A 16,556-nucleotide genomic window follows, 5' to 3' on the forward strand; every position below is an offset into this window, starting at 1 on the left:
TGGCTTAAAGAGATTGGGTCACAAAATAAAAATATCACAAATTGAGACTCTTTACTTAATAGAGGGAAATCACAAAGGAGACACTTGGAAGTATCCAATGGTACTTCAAGTAGAGGATGATCCTAAAACCTTCCAAGAAGTTATGTCCTCAAGGGACTCCACCTTTTGGAAGGAGGCAATAAATGATGAGATGGATTCAATTATATCTAACCACACTTGGGAGATTGTTGAAACAACACAAGGATCAAAGCCAATAGGTTGCAAGTGGGTATTTCGAAGAAAATATCAAAGTAATGAGACTACTCAAGCCTTTAAGGCAAGGTTGGTGGCCAAAGGGTTTAGACAAAAGGAAGGTATAGATTATTTTTATATCTATGCACTGATGGCAAGGACAACATCAATAAGAATGTTGTTGTCCTTATCATCAATACATAACCTATATCTTCATCAAACGGATGTCAAAACGACATTCCTAAATGGCAATCTCGATGAGGTCTGCATGTGTAAAAACTCAGATTTTTTTTAAAATAAAATAATATATTTTTTAAAAGTGGTGGGGCCCACTTGAGTAAATGAGTCAAAATATTCTTCTTCTTCTCCTTCTCTCTCACCAACACATTCCTTCTCTTTTTCTCTTCTCTTTCTTCTCTCTTTCTTTCATTCTCTCTTTCTCTCTTCGACAACCCACAGCCACAACCAGACCCAACCACCATTGGAGCTCAGTTTCTGACATGTGTCAGAGCTACAGCACCCCTGACCGGTTATGACGACAATCCCCGAGTTTGGTGGCAATCGGAGCTACGACGCGCTCATACGGAAGCTCTGAAGTTTTTCCATCAAAAATTTGAGGCAACTCTGACCTCCGTTTGATGAGTGGTTGGTACCATTGGAATCAACATCATGAGAAGAAAATTCCCCACTAAACCATTCCGGTCAACTCTTCAGTTTTCTCCAGCGAGATTTTTGGATCTCCGCCCCTTTGTAAGTTTTTACGGCAACACCGTGGGTTTTTTTGGGCCAATGGGTTGTACTTTCATGATGTACTCATCAAGAGGATCATTTTGATATAGACAAAGTCAATTTCTGTCATCGTTGTCAAAGCTCCACCACCAGCCACCATGAACTGCCACTATGCGTTGCTGAGGTGAGATTTTTTACTGTCTTTAAATGGTATCATGCTATATGTCATTGGACTCGGTTTGAAGAGTACATTACGATGATGATAATTTTTTGTTGGAAAAAGTGACTTTGAATAGGGCTAAGCTAATTGGAACCTAGGAATTAGGGGCCTAGGAACATCTCTTTTGACCGAATAATGATCCTAAGGAGGTAGGGACTTAACTTAGTTATCAGACTTATTTTATATGTATCAAATAGCATTAGATATATTCCAATTTTATGCTTTATAAAATGTTTGAATATTTGAAAACTTAATATGCATGCTTTTCTGGATAGTTCTGAAGGCACTGAGTGTCAAATATATTTTTGCATACTTATCTGTGCCGGTTATGATTTTTGTGTTTTATTTACATGCACTTGTTATGCTGCCCAATTTTCTAAAATAAACCGAATATGTTCTTCTGTTATTCTATTTTCCTGCATTTTGTTATACTGTTGAGGGCCATATTGATCATAATGTGTGTATATTATTGTTTCACGACCTAGTCTCTGTGTCTTCATAGGTAGGTCAGGTGTTCGCTCACCTGTATGTGTAAAGACCTAGCATCTGTATATAGGATGTAATCTGAGCCACCCCTTGTGGTGGTTATCAAGCATGCCTACCCAATTTAGGATGTCATTTTTCTATGATGGGTCTCAGAAACTAGGGATCTAGTGAACGGTGTGATGTGCACATGTAGTTTGTCTCTTGTGATTATTTGTGGTTTCTCTCTATTTTTGGTTTATACATAATGATATATGTTTTATTTTCAAAGCTAATCATGCAAGGGGTTTAATAAATTATTGGTCCTTTGATATTAGTTGTTTTCCTACTTGCTTTATAAGCTCACCCCCTATATCCCTCCCCTTCAAGGAAACTAGTGATGCGAGTGGGATTAAGATGATTTATTGGTGGAGCTAATGTGATTTTAGCCTAGTTCTATTTATAGTTCTGGTCCTATTTTTTAAAAACTATTTATGCATTTGATTTGGACCCTTATGCTCTGTATCTCTTAATTTGCTATGTAATAGTTAGGAATGAGGAATGATGGATGCTAAGTATTATTTTGGTGTTTTATGACTTATTAAATTTAATTGTTTGGTGATTACATAATTGTGGGCATATTATTGTTCTATGTATAATGATAGATTATCCTGATTTTATCACTAATATTTTTATATATAATTATAGGTGTTATTCCATTATGTTTTGACTTATAATTATGGTATTATTTAGTATAAAATAAAAGGATCATTTATAAGAGTTATTTTCCAAACAGGGTCAAAGTTTGACCTTTGACAACCCAAGTTATGGATATAACATATCTACCACAGCCTCGGGCTCAGATCGTGACAGAAAAATGGTATCAGAGAACCGAGTTTAAATACCTCATAGTGTGTTGCTAAATAGATTAAATTTATTTTAAAATAAAGTATTTTGATGTATAAATTCATATGTATATAGAAAGCATCCATTCCTCACTGAATGTTTAGCTTTTGATTCTCAGACCTATGATAATGCCTCTAAAGGAAAGACAATGAGGAGAAGGCCTATAGTTTATGTATCTGAGGTCGAGGTTCCCCCTCCGCCAGCTGCATTCCCTATGAATGCCATTCTCAAGGCTTTAAAAGGCATTCCCACCCAATAGATGGATCCAGATACTCAACAGACACTTCCAGATTTTCCATCGGATCTAAATGCCTGATTTTAAAGGTGGACAAGACCCTATGATGACTCAAAGGTGGTTAAGGCAGATTAAGAAAAACTTCAACACCTTGGGAACACTTGAAGAGTATTAGGTGACTTTTTTTGTATTCAAGTTGGAAGGTAGTACGGCAGATTGGTGGGAAACTTTGAGTGGGACCATTAAAACTGAAGGGATGACTTAGAGAGACTTTGAAAAGGTTTTCATGGAGCAATATTTTAATCCATGTCACTGGAGAACCTTAATTGAATCATTTGACGGCTTAAGGCAAGGTAATATGATAGTGAATAAATTCTACATGTTTTGACCCAGATTTGGGCCAACTGACACGGAGTCAGAATATGCTTGATGTGAATGAATGCGTTGAAAAGAATCGAATGACAAAAATAATAAGAACACAATGATTTTATAGTGGTTCAGACCCAGGATCTGGTAATGACCTACGTCCACTTAGATTGTTATTGATGTGAGAGTCAAAGGAGTGATCAAAGAACTAGGGTTCAATGAGTTTCACTAACCTCTGAAGAACAATACAATATTTTTAGTAGGATTACTCTCGTCTCAAATGATTCAAAAGCCAAAAGTCCCTTCCTTGAGCTATCTTTCTCTATTTATAGGCTCAAGGGGGATTACATGAGATTGTTGCAGATATTCTCTCCTGAATAATCGGATATTCAGGAGATTGTGTGAGTTAAATTCGGGATTTACAAAGATCTTTATTGGAACATCACGCTGTATGCGGAACCATCGACTAGACTGGTCACAGGAAAGACTGGGCCGCCTGCTGCCTATAATGTGCCTTCTGGTCGATACACTAGCAGAACCCCTCCAGATGTCAGCCACGTATCCAGGAATCACTTGCCACGTCATCAATGCCAGTTTTTTGGATAACATTTGCCCCCCAAGTGAGGAGTGCTTCGTATTCGGCTTCATTGTTTGACATGGTAAAGTCGAATCTGATGGCGCATTGAAATCGATGCCCTTCCGGCGTTATCAATATCACTCCCGCTCCAGCGTGGGATTCGTTGGACGGCCCATCCGTGAATAACTTCCACGAAGGAGCTTTCTCTTGAGGCTCAGGCGCATTCGGCGATTCACACTGCTCCATGTCTGGGAGTTCTGTGAACTCCGCAATAAGATCGGCCAAGGCTTGTCCTTTTATTGCTGCTCGTGGTGAATACGTTATATCGAACTGCCCTAGTTCGACTGCCCATTTTAATAATCGTCCAGCCGCCTCTGGTTTTTGGAGGACTTGCCGAAGGGGCTGGTCAGTTAAAACCATGATAGGATGGGCTTGAAAGTAAGGGCGCAACTTCCTAGAGGCCAGGATTAAGCAGTATGCTAACCTCACGATTGGTGGATATCTCAGTTCTGCTCCGATCAACCTCTTGCTAACATAGTAGACCGCTTTTTGTACACCTTCTTCTTCTCGCACTAGTACCGCGCTAGCAGCAACTTCGGTAATCGCCAGGTAAATAAACAAAGTTTCTCCTTTGATTGGCTTTGATAAGATGGGAGGCTGTGCCATATGAGCTTTCAAGGCCTGGAAAGCTTGCTCGCAGTCTCCTGTCCATTCAAACTTCTTATTGCCCCTAAGTAGATTGAAGAAAGGGACACACTTGTCTGTCGATTTTGAAATAAATCTGCTTAGGGCTGCGATTCTCCCGGTTAAAATTTGTACATCTTTGATTCTTTCTGGCGATTTCATGTCGATCAGGGCCTTTATTTTGTCGGGGTTGGCCTCGATTCCTCTTGAATTTACAATGAACCCCAAAAACTTCCCTGATCCAACTCCGAAGGAACATTTTAGGGGATTTAACTTCATCTGGTATTTGTTCAATACATCGAAGCACTCTTGTAAATCCTTCACATGTCCTTCTGCCTTTTTAGACTTTACCAGCATGTCATCCACGTATACCTCCATGTTTACTCCGATCAGCTCCTTAAACATGTGGTTGACTAGCCGTTGGTAAGTCGCACCTATGTTTTTTAGTCCGAAGGGCATTACTTTATAACAGTATAAGCCCGTATCGGTCCGGAAGCTGGTGTGATCCTCATCAGGGGGATGCATGCTAATCTGGTTGTAGCCCGAATATGCATCCATGAACGAGAGGATCTCGTGTCCTGTAGTAGCATCAACCAGCTGGTCGATTCTTGGGAGTGGGAAGCAGTCTTTTGGGCAGGCTTTATTGAGGTCTGTAAAATCCACGCAGGTTCGCCATTTGTCGTTAGGCTTGGGAACCAGCACTGGATTGGAAACCCACGATGGATAAAATGCCACCCTGATGAACCCATTCTCCTTTAATCTTTCAACTTCTTCCTTTAAGGCTCTCGATCTATCCTTATCGAGCAGCCTTCTCTTTTGTTGCACGGGTGGAAAAGTCTTGTCTATATTCAGGACATGGCTGATAACTGCAGGGTCTATCCCAACCATGTCTTTGTGCGACCAGGAAAAATCCTCCTGGTTCTTCTGCAAAAATTCCACCAGTGCATGCTTCGTGGTTGGCTCTAGGTTCTTCGCGACCTTCACAACTCTGGTCGGGTCTTTTTCGTCGAGTTGGACCTCTTCCAGGTCCTCGATGGGTCTAACGTTTTCTTCAAAATCCCCAAAGCGAGGATCTAAGTCTCTATCCTCACTTTGGGCAACACCCTATTTAGTGACTTCATCACTGGATTGGGCTTGTGTATCAACCGCTATCTGCAACCTATCTGAGGTAGTGCTCTTTGGCGCTCCATTTTTCGCCTTTGTGATTGAGGCGTTGTAGCACTCTCTGGCTTCCCTCTAGTTCCCCAACACGCGTCCTACCCCTGCGTCCGTCGGGAACTTCATGGCTAAGTGCCACATAGAGATGACGGCCCGTAGATCAACCAGTATAGGCCTTCCGATGATGGCATTGTACGCCGAAGGACAATCGACTACTACAAAAGTAGCGAGTAATGTCCTGGTAGCAGGCGTTGTACCTGTCGTCACTTGTAGTCTGATCAATCCGGCGGGGGCGAGTCCTTCTCCAAAGAAGTCGTATATCGTTTGGTTGCAGGGCTCCAGGTCCTTAACAGACAACTTCATGCGTTCCAGCGAAGATTTATACAGGATATTCACCGGACTTCCTGTATCGACCAGCACTCTATTTACCATCATGTTAGCCATCTGGATATCCACGACCAGCGGATCGGAATGTGGGAACCGGACGTGTTGGGCATCACCATCAGAGAAGGTTATTTCGCCCTCTTCTGATCGAACCTTTTTTGGCGCGCGGTCCTCCACAGTCATCATTTCGATGTCCTGGTCGTGGCGCAGGGTCCAAGCGTATTGTTCCCTGGCCTTTCCGCTATTTCCCGCGAGGTGCGGACCTCCACAAATGGTTAAGAGTGTGCCAGTCACGGGGGCAGGCTGTAAGGGTGGCGAGCATTGGCGCGTGGGTGCCTGCTCGTTGCTACCCGGAGCTTCTCGTTCGGAATTTCCCGAGGCCCGTACGTATCTTCTCAAGTGTCCTTGTCTAATAAGGAACTCGATTTCGTCTTTCAACTGGTTGCATTCGTTGGTGTCATGTCCGTAGTCGTTATGATAACGACAGAACTTGGTAGTGTCTCTCTTCGAAATATCCTTTCGAATGGGGCCGGGTTTTTTATAAGGCACACTAGAACTTGTGGCCTGATAAACCTCTCCCCGAGACTCAACGAGGGCAGTGTAGTTAGTGAACCACGGTTCATAATGGTTACCCTTAGCTCGTTTATTGTCGGAGGTGAAAGGCTCATTGTACGGCCGTTTTCCACCATTCTTGCCATTGCCGCTGCCGTTCCCGTTGCCTTTGCCATTGCCGTTAGGTTTAGACCCATTGGCGGCTTTGGCGGGCTCGGCTGCTTTCTTATCCTTGCCAGAAGGCTTTCCATCGTCGGCAATGGCCTCTTCAAGCTTGATGTAACGATCAGCCCGGTCCAAGAATTCCTAGGTAGTTCTAACTCCTTCCTTACGGAGGCTCTTCCACAGGGGGGAGTGATGCCTAACCCCTGCGGTTATGGCCATCATTTTACCTTCGTCCCCCACCGTTTTTGCTCCAGATGCTACTCGCATAAAGCACTGGATGTAGTCTTTCAATGATTCTCCATCCTGCTGGCGAATTTCAACCAGCTGGTTTGCTTCGGTCGGATGCACACGACCTGCATAGAACGGTCCGTAAAACTCCCTTACGAACATTTCCCAGGATACTATGCTTGCAGGAGGGAACTTAAAAAACCACTCCTGAGCGGCCTCAGAAAGTGTTGCAGGGAAGATCCTGCAGCGAGCGTCTTCGGACACTTTCTGGATGTCCATTTGTATCTTGAACTTATTGACATGAGATACTGGGTCTCCGTACCCATCAAAGTTTGGAAGTGTAGGCATTTTGAACTTGCTTGGAGTTTCTGCATTAGCTATCCTCTGTACGAAAGGAGTGCCTTTCCTCCTATCGTGGTCGATATAAGATGTCCTTCCCCCGACCAGCTGTTGCACTGCCTGGTTGAGGGCATCTATCTGGGCCTGTACAGCGACAGGAATCGTTGTGGCCTCTGTTGCTGGGGGGACGCTCTCGCCATGCCGCTCGCGGCGATCGTTGAGTACGTCTCTCAAATCCTCGTCTCTTCTACGCTGCTCGCTACCTCCGAGCTAGTTGAAGACATTATTTTGCCTAGGCTGCCCCCCAGCATCCCATATATTGGGTTGGTCATCTTGAGGTACCTGGCTCCCACCTCTACCTCTTTCTTCATTCCTCCGACCAGCATTTCCCTTGCCTGAGTCGGCCTCATTATACCCATGGCCATCTCCGAACCTCGATTGGCTATGGTGGGATCGAGTGTTCCCTCGATTTCCATCCCTGGCTAAAACGTCCCGAGCGTTAGAGGGTGGCCTGCACTGGTCGTTGTGTCCCCGTGCATTATCATGTCGTGGGGGACCCCGGACCGCAGAGCCTGACTCTGAGTTCCTCGTGTTACCAGGAGGGTGCTGACCTCTGTTCGGTAGGTTTGGCTCATCACCCCTATGGCGTCTAGGACTGCGAGGCTGATGCTCGGTCCTATTCTGCCTCTGTTGCAGGGGATTTCCGCGACCAGCTTAGGATTGAGGTTGTGCCTCAGGGTCCTGCGGGACATCGTCATGGGGTATCTGAGGCTGCTCGGGCCTTTGCGGGCTCGAGGGTTGGATAGGCGGGCTAGGATTAGGACCCCTTTGGGGTGGCCCATTTGTAGGATGTTCAGGTTGCGAGGCAGGTGCAACCTGATTCCTAGCCAACTGCAAGGCTGCCTCGAGGGCTGCCATGGCTTCGCTCTGGCGGCGGTCCATCTCCGCCTGCCTCTCACTTAGCTCTGCGCGCTGCCGTTCAATCTCTTGCTGCTGCCTTGCCATGACTTCAGCAGCAGTTTCTTGACTGGCTCTCAGATTGGCCAGTTCTTCATGCAACGCCCCTAGAGTACTTTTCAGTGTCACATCATCCATTTCTTCCTCCTCAAAGTATAAATGTGGCTCATCCTCAACCACGCTTGCAGGAGGAGGAGGTGGTGGTGGGTTTGACGGTGCAACGGCAGCCGCCTGTCCAGTTTTCCTTGCAGTTTTCGCCATTGATTTTCTCAACGGTGACTAATCAAGCTCTCAATGAAAGCACCAGAATGTTGACCCAGATTTTGGCCAACTGACACGGAGTCAGAATATGCTTGATGTGAATGAATGCGTTGAAAAGAATCGAATGACAAAAATAATAAGAACACAATGATGTTATAGTGGTTCGGCCACAGGATCTGGTAATGACCTATGTCCACTTAGATTGTTATTGATGTGAGAGTCAAAGGAGTGATCAAAGAACTAGGGTTCAATGAGTTTCACTAACCTCTGAAGAACAATACAATATTTTTAGTAGGATTACTCTCGTCTCAAATGATTCAAAAGCCAAAAGTCCCTTCCTTGAGCTATCTTTCTCTATTTATAGGCTCAAGGGGGATTACATGAGATTGTTACAGATATTATCTCCTGAATAATCGGATATTCAGGAGATTGTGTGAGTTAAATTCGGGATTTACAAAGATCTTTATTGGAACATCACGCTGTATGCGGAACCATCGACTAGACTGGTCACAGGAAAGACTGGGCCGCCTGCTGCCTATAATGTGCCTTCTGGTCGATACACTAGCAGAACCCCTCCAGATGTCAGCCACGTATCCAGGAATCACTTGCCACGTCATCAATGCCAGTTTTTTGGATAACAACATGAAGTTTGTAGAGTTATCTTCCTATGCTTATTCTGGTGCAGTCGATCATCCTCTTCTCATTGAGCAATTCCTGTGTCGCTTGACTCCTTCGATACTTGGTTTAATTTCCACTATGACCTTTGCCAACTTGAATGAGTGTATGATAGCAACCTTGTGGACTGAGGCACGTCAAGACGCAATTGAGAAAAAGAGTTCGGACCGAGAAAGAGTAAATGACCAAAAAATGAACAAGAAGAACCAAGGGCGGTGGTTATCCCAAGGACATCAGCTTAGTGGGGGTAGCACTAGTAGCGGTTCTTCAGGAAAGGCTCAAATTGGGCCGATGGGTGTTTTAGCTGTGGCCAACAAGATCATAAGAAGAAAGATTTCCCGCAATGACAATAGAGATCCCAACCATCACATGGAGTGTCCATATGGACCTATGTTGGGTCTACTCCTTTCACAAGACAACCTAGGAGTAACCAGTCTTCATCCTATGGTTTCACACCTGCACCAGGACAACAACCCCAATATAAACAGCAGTTCAAGCCCTAATGCTTAGGATACTCACAAAGTTTCCTGACTCCTGTTTCTATTGGGGGTCAAAGAGGTTCAATTAGGGAGGAGGTTCTAGTGCGAGCACAAGCCATCCTGGTCAAGGAAAGTGGAAAGCAAAAGGAAAAGCCTCTGGTCAAGCCTATGCTCTTGGAGGTGATGATGTGCAAGGAGGAACAAGCTAAGGAGTTGTGGATGGTATGGTTCTTATCTCACACTCTTGGGCTCATTTATTATTTGATATTAGTGCATCACATTATTTTATATCATTAATGTTTGCCAGCATGTTGGGTTTGGGTTGGGAAACTTTTAGTCCTGCCTTGCAGTTGAGTGTACCTATGGGAGGGCATGATGAGGTATCCACCATCTGTAAATCAGTTTGTGTTGTGTTTGAAGGGCATAAGTTTTTAGGTAATCTGATTGTGTTACCTATGGGATAATTTGATGTGATTCTTGGCTTGTCTAAGTACCAAGCCATTGTAGATTGCTCATGAAAAAGGGTGACTATTTTAACTCCAAGAGGAGATTTCCTTGTATACCATGTCAACATTAATGCAATAAGGCAGAATCATATCCTAGGAAAATAAAGTTAGAGTGTTATGGGAGTTTGTTTGAAATTGGGGATGAGTCTAGGTCTCGAGACAAGTTTCCTTGGATATCAGTGGTTAGTGGCTTTCCAGATGTGTTTCTTGAGGATTTTTTAGGGCTACCAACTAATAGTGAGATCGAGTTTTGCATTGATTTGATTCTCGGGACTCAAATAGTTTGTATTGCACCTTATCAAATGTCACTTGCAGAGTTGGATAAATTGAAAAAGCAATTGGGTCAGCTGATGGATAAATGTTACATCAGGAACAGTACTTCCCCATTGGGAGCTCTAGTCTTGTTTGCCAAGAAAGCAAATGAATCCTTGCGACTGTGCGTCGATTATAGGAAATTGAATCATATGGAAATTAAGAACAAGTATCTTTTGCCAAGAATAGATGAGTTGTTAGATAAGCTCAGAGGTTCAAAGTGTTTTTCCAAGATTGACTTGAGGTCAAGCTATCATCAATTGAGGATTACGGAAGAGGATATTCCTAAGACTGCTTTCAAGACGCGTTATGGACACTTTGAGTTTTTGGTGATGCCATTTGGATTTACTAATGTGCCTGCAACATTTATGGACTTTATGAATATGATCTTTAGACCTTATTTGGATAAGTTTGTGGTAGTTTTTATTGATAACATTTTGGTGTATTCCAAGACACCTGAGGACCATGTTGAGCACTTATCAATTGTGTTGAAAACTTTGAGAGATCATCATTTATATGCTAAGAAAGGGAAATGTGACTTCAGGATGACTAATGTCAAATTCTTAGAGCATGTAATATATCAATAAGTCATTATTGTGGATCCTGAGAAGATAAACTCTATCTTGCAGTGGGAAAGACCGAAGAACGTTACTGAGGTTCAAATTTTTCTTGGGTTAGTTGGTTACTACTGTCGCTTTGTGGAGAATTTCTCTCGAATTGCTATGCCTTTGACAAAGCTAACAAGAAAGGATTTAAAGTTCGTGTAGGATGAAAGTTTTGAAGATGCTTTCAGAGAACTGAAGCAAAGATTGACTACGACGCATGTTCTCACTGTGCCTAATAGTGATGAACTGTATGTGGTATTCATTGATGCTTTTGGTACTGGTTTAGGAGAAGTTCTCATGCAAAATGGCAAGGTTGTTGCCTATGCTTCATGCCAATTGAATCCACATGAGAAGAACTACCCCATGCATGACTTAGAACTTGTAGCAGTGATTTTTGCCTTGAAGATTTGGAGATGTTACTTGTATGGGGCAAAGTTTGAATTATATTCTAATCATAAGAGTTTAAAATATCTCTTCACTCAAAGAGACTTGAATTTGAGGCAAAGAATATGGGTCGAGTATATGAAAGATTATTATTTCACTTTGCAATGTCATCCTGAAAAAGCGAATGTGGTCGTTGATGCATTAAGTAGAAAACCTCATGGTACTTTGGCTTGTTTGTCTCTTGAGGCTTGGAAAAGGATGATCATGGTGACTGATTATAATTTGTAGTACTATGAGGAAAAGAGTTACTTGTGTTCCTAACATGGTGGCTACACCAGTGCTACTTCAGTAAGTTAAGTAATGTTAGTGGCAAGATGAGAAATTGAGACTTATCTGGAATCGAATCTAAAATGATGATCAGTTAGATAGATGGACATTAAATGCCGAAGGATTCTGATCTTAGAGAGTTTGTTATGATCAAGTTCCATAGGTCTAAGTTTGTTGTACATCCTGGAAGTACAAAGATGTACCAAGGCTAGCTTTGTAGCTAAGTGTATATTTTGTTAGCAAATTAAAGTTTAGCACCAAAGACCTTCAGGTTTGCTTCAATCTTTGCCTATACTAGAATGGAAGTGGGACAAGATCACGGTGGACCTTGTGACTGGATTACCATTGACACCATTAAATCATGACACTGTTTGGGTGATTGTCGATCGTTTGACCAAATCTGCTCATTTTATTCTAATTAGGAAGGATTATAAGACTTCTAGACTAGCTCGACTTTATGTGGATAATATAGTTCAACTGCATGGGGTTCCTTCAAGCATTGTTTCAGATAGAAATCCTCAATTTACATCAAGGTTTTGGCGAGCATTGCAAAAAGCCTTGGGGACTGAGCTTAAGTTGAGCACTGCTCACCATCCTCAGCCAGATGGACAGTCTCAGAGGACCATCCAAACTTTGGAGGACATGCTTCGTTCTTGTATTTTGGATTTTGGAGGTAGTTGGGGAGAACACTTGTCTTCGGTAGAATTCACTTATAATAATAGCTATCAGGGCAATATATGCATGGCTCCTTATGAGGCCATATATGGGAGACCATGTAGATAACCCTTGTGCTAGGTAGAACCAGATGAGCATGTCACTATTGGACCTCAAATTATTGCTAGTACCACTAAGAAGATCAAAGACATTCAAGAGAGACTTAAGGTTGTTCAAAGTCATCAGAAAAGTTATGCCGATCTCCACCGACGAGAAGTTGAGTTTGAGGTTGGTGACTATGTCTTCTTTAAAGTTACTCCTATGCATGGTGTGATGAGATTTGGAGTAAAGGGTAAGCTAGCCCCGAGGTGTATTGGACCTTTTAAGGTTATCGAGTGGGTTAGGGAGGTTGCTTATCGATTGAGCTTACCAGCATGGTTGGGGCATGTTCTCAATGTGTTCCATGTGTCGATGTTGAGGAAGTGTACTCCAGGCCCGTCACACATCACTGAGTATGAGGCTATCCCTCTTCAAGAGAATGTGACATACGAAGAGAAACCTATCAGAATTCAGACAAGAGAGTTAAAGGTGCTAAGGAATGAAGAGATTCAAGTAGTCAAGGTCTTATGACAGAACCATAGAGAAGACAGGGCTATTTGGGAGTTAGAGTCGGAAATGTATGAGAAGTATTCTCGTTTGTTTAATTTTTAGGTTGAGGTTGTACTTTGAAAATTTCGGGACGAAATTTCTTTAAGGAGGGAAGAATGTAAAACTCATATTTTTTTAATAAAATAATATATTTTTTTAAAGTGGTGGGGCCCACTTGATTCAAAGAGGCAAAAGACTCTTCTTCTTCTCCTTCTCTCTCCCCAACACATTCCTTCTATATTTCTCTTCTCTTTCTTTTTTTTTCCTTCTCTCTTTCTCTCTTCAATAACCCACGGCCACAACCAGACCCAACCACTGCTAGAGCTCCATTTCCAACACACGTCAAAGTTGCACCACCCCTGACCGTTGCCGATAAGAGCCCCCAAGTTTGGTGGCAATCATAGCTACGATGCACTCATACAGAAGCTCTGATGTTTCGCTATCAAAACTTTGAGGTGACATTTCGATCAACTTCAACCTCTTTTTGACGAGTGTTTGGTACCGTGGAATCACCGTCGCGAGCATAAAACTTCCCACTAAACCATTCTGGTCAACTCTTCACTTTTCTCCGGCGAGATTTTTGGATCTCCTCCCCAATTGACACTTTTTCCAGCGACACCGGGGGTCGTTTGGGCAAATGGGTTGTATTTCTATGATGTACTCATCGAGAGGAACATTTTGATATATAGAAAGTCAATTACCATTAATGTTGTCAAAGCACCACCACCGGCCACCGCGAACCGCCACTATGCGCGACCGAGGTGAGATTTTTTACTTTCTTTAAATGGTATCATGCTAAATGTCATTGGACTTGGTTTGAAGAGTACATTATGATGATGATAATTGTTTGTTCAATTGAGGATTTTAAGAAAAAGTGAATTTTAAGTGGGTTAAGCTACTTGGAACCTAGGGATTGGGGGCTTAGGAGCATTTCTTTGGACAGCAGATAACGATCCAAAGGAGGTAGGGACTCAACTTAGTTATTGGACTTCTTTTATATGTATCAAATATCATTAGACATATCTAATTTTATGATTTATAAAATGTTTGAATAATCTAAAACTTAATCTGCATGCTTTTCTGGACAGTTCTAAGGGCACTGAGTGCCAAATATATTTTTGTATACTAATTTTTGCAGGTTATGATTTTTTTTTGGTTTTATTCACATGCAACTGTTATGCTGCCCAATTTTCTAAAATAAAGGGAATATGTTCTTTTGTTATTCTATTTGCATGGGTTTGTTTATACTGTTGAGAGTCATATTGATCATGATTTTTGCATATTGCTCTTTCATGACATAGTCTCTGTGTCATCATAGGTAGGTCAGGTGTTCACTCATCTGTTGGTGTAAATACCTAGCATCTACACACATGATGTGATCTGAGCCATCCCTTGTGGTGGTTATCAGGCACGACTACCTAGTTTAGGATGTCATTTTTCTATGATGGGTATCAGGAACTAGGGATCTAGTGGACAGTGTGATGTGCACGTGTAGTTTTTCTCTTGTGATTATTTGTAGTTGCTCTCTATTTTTGGTTTAGACATGATGATATATGTTTTGTTGTCAAAGATAACCATGCAGGGGTTTTAATAAACTGTTGACCCTCCATTCGGTCAACTGACACAGAGTCAAATGCTTGATGTGAATGAAGGTGTTGAAATAGATCTAATGGAAAAAAAAAACAGTAAAGGACACAATAAATTATAGTGGTTTGGCCCCACAAAATGGTAATGACCTACGTCCACTTAAGCTATTATTGATATTAGTTCTCAAAGGAGTGATCAAAGAACTAGGGTTCTCTGAGTTTCACAGACTTGAGAGAGATGAATAATACCATCGTAAGATAATAGCTCTAATTCTCTTGTAAGTATCAACTTAAATCAGCCAAAAAGGTCCCTCTCCTTGAGCTATTTCTTCTTTATTTATAGGCTCAAGGAGGACTACCTAAATTTGTTACAGATATTCTTTCCTAAATAATCAGATACTCAGGAATTATGGGAGATAATCTTGGATATCGTTATAATTGCATAAGATCTTCTCAAAATATACGGAGTATACAACCAAGCTGGTCGTATATAAAGTCCCAATGTTACGCTAAGGGTACCTCCCTGGTCGATAGTCGAATAGAACCTGGCCAGGTGTCGGCCACATGTTAAAAATGTCTGCCACATCATCCACGCCTATTCTTTGGATAACATTTCCCCCCAAGTTTATTTATTGCGACCAGCAATAAGTAAACTTTGGAAAACAACCTTTCATATGCCCCACGGAATCTGTCAGAGCCCTCGTGCGTTTTTTAAAACTGTGACCTAATCACGTCTAATCAAGCCCTTTCAGTTTTCAAGAAACCACCCCGATGGCTATTACACTCCCCCATGCTTCGAAAAAGGGAAAGTCATGATTGCTACTTTTTTTCACACTTCGGCTTCTATAAGTAACCCCCTCATTCACCTTATAATCTTTTACTCACCATTTTCTGCCAAGAACTCTCAAGAACTCCATCCCAGAATTCAGAGCTTCGAAGGTCTCAGACATCCTGCCGAGGATCCTACAGACCCAAAGCTTCTATTTTTTAGAACCTCCAACCTTCATCCAGGTAATTTTCTTCGTCTTTTAAACTCTTTGGGATGCCATGCATACTGCTTTTGAGTTCTGAGACTTTTTCGTGTTCTTGAGTAGAGATTTGTGAGGAATTTGTATATACCGTTGATGGTTGATAGGACAGTGTACTTTTCATCTATATAAGTTAGGAATTAGTTTGATAGTCAGGATCATAGGTTTAGGGCGTAAAATCGACGTAAAAATTCAATTTTTAGGCTAGTTGAAAAACTGGGTTTTTCCCGCCCCTTAGGAGTTGAAAAAGCTTCTTTTTAGAAAACCTTTTACTTTCCTTTTTGATCCATTTTTCAAACTGCTAGCATAAAAATTAGTGTTCGGTTAGAATGATGCTGGTCGACTGACGCGAGCAACGTTATTCCCACTTTCAACATAAGTTCCCAGGTTGTGCGTCTTATCTCCTCCTTTGTCTGTTTGCAGTTCATATGCAAGACCCGTGGGGAGGAGAAAGACCTATCGACGATGATCTCTTAGTTCAACTGCTTGAAGACGAAGAACAACCTTCGATTCTAATACCAGACATTCCTTTTTCTCGCCTTAACCTAAACACTTCCCCAGTTTCGACCCAAAATATGGCTCGCACCAAAACTAAAGCTCGAAAAAGAAAAACTCCCAACACCTTTCATCAGCCTATTGCTGATGCTCCCTCGACCAGTGGTCGAGACGAAAATATTCCTGACCCAAATGTGCAAAGGCATGCCCGCCCTCGACACGCTATTCAACCGGATGTCGAGTGGCATGTTGTCGCCGAGAGTAGAGTGACGATCAGGATGATCGCCAACTACTTAAATAAATACAATCTGACAGGGGTGACCCTAGTCAAACCTAACCCCGACCAAAGGGCTAATCTGCCTGGGGGCGCTTACAGTGCCTGGTCGCGGTTTCATATTGAGGC

At 42.4% G+C, this 16,556-nt stretch overlaps 1 protein-coding gene across 1 annotated transcript; it reads left to right on the forward strand.

Moving 5' to 3' along the window:
- Positions 1 to 9,096: 9,096 nt before the first annotated feature.
- Positions 9,097 to 13,026, forward strand: LOC133814982 (uncharacterized). Its single transcript, XM_062247881.1, has 7 exons — positions 9,097 to 9,521; positions 9,686 to 9,835; positions 9,916 to 10,043; positions 10,199 to 10,998; positions 11,194 to 11,635; positions 12,014 to 12,441; positions 12,538 to 13,026. The coding sequence occupies exons 1-7, from the start codon at positions 9,097 to 9,099 to the stop codon at positions 13,024 to 13,026; spliced, it is 2,862 nt and encodes a 953-aa protein (XP_062103865.1).
- Positions 13,027 to 16,556: the final 3,530 nt, after the last annotated feature.

This window comes from Humulus lupulus, chromosome 2 (assembly GCF_963169125.1).
Source record: "Humulus lupulus chromosome 2, drHumLupu1.1, whole genome shotgun sequence".
Lineage (NCBI taxonomy): Eukaryota > Viridiplantae > Streptophyta > Magnoliopsida > Rosales > Cannabaceae > Humulus > Humulus lupulus.

Excerpts from the sequence above, each read along its gene's own strand:
- LOC133814982 (XM_062247881.1), top strand. The coding sequence starts at position 9,097 with ATGAAGTTTGTAGAGTTATCTTCCTATGCTTATTCTGGTGCAGTCGAT. Across the intron at positions 11,636-12,013 it reads ATTAAGTAGAAAACCTCATG|GTTTGCTTCAATCTTTGCCT; the intron begins GTACTTTGGCTT and ends AAAGACCTTCAG. Across the intron at positions 12,442-12,537 it reads GGGGAGAACACTTGTCTTCG|GTAGAACCAGATGAGCATGT; the intron begins GTAGAATTCACT and ends CCCTTGTGCTAG.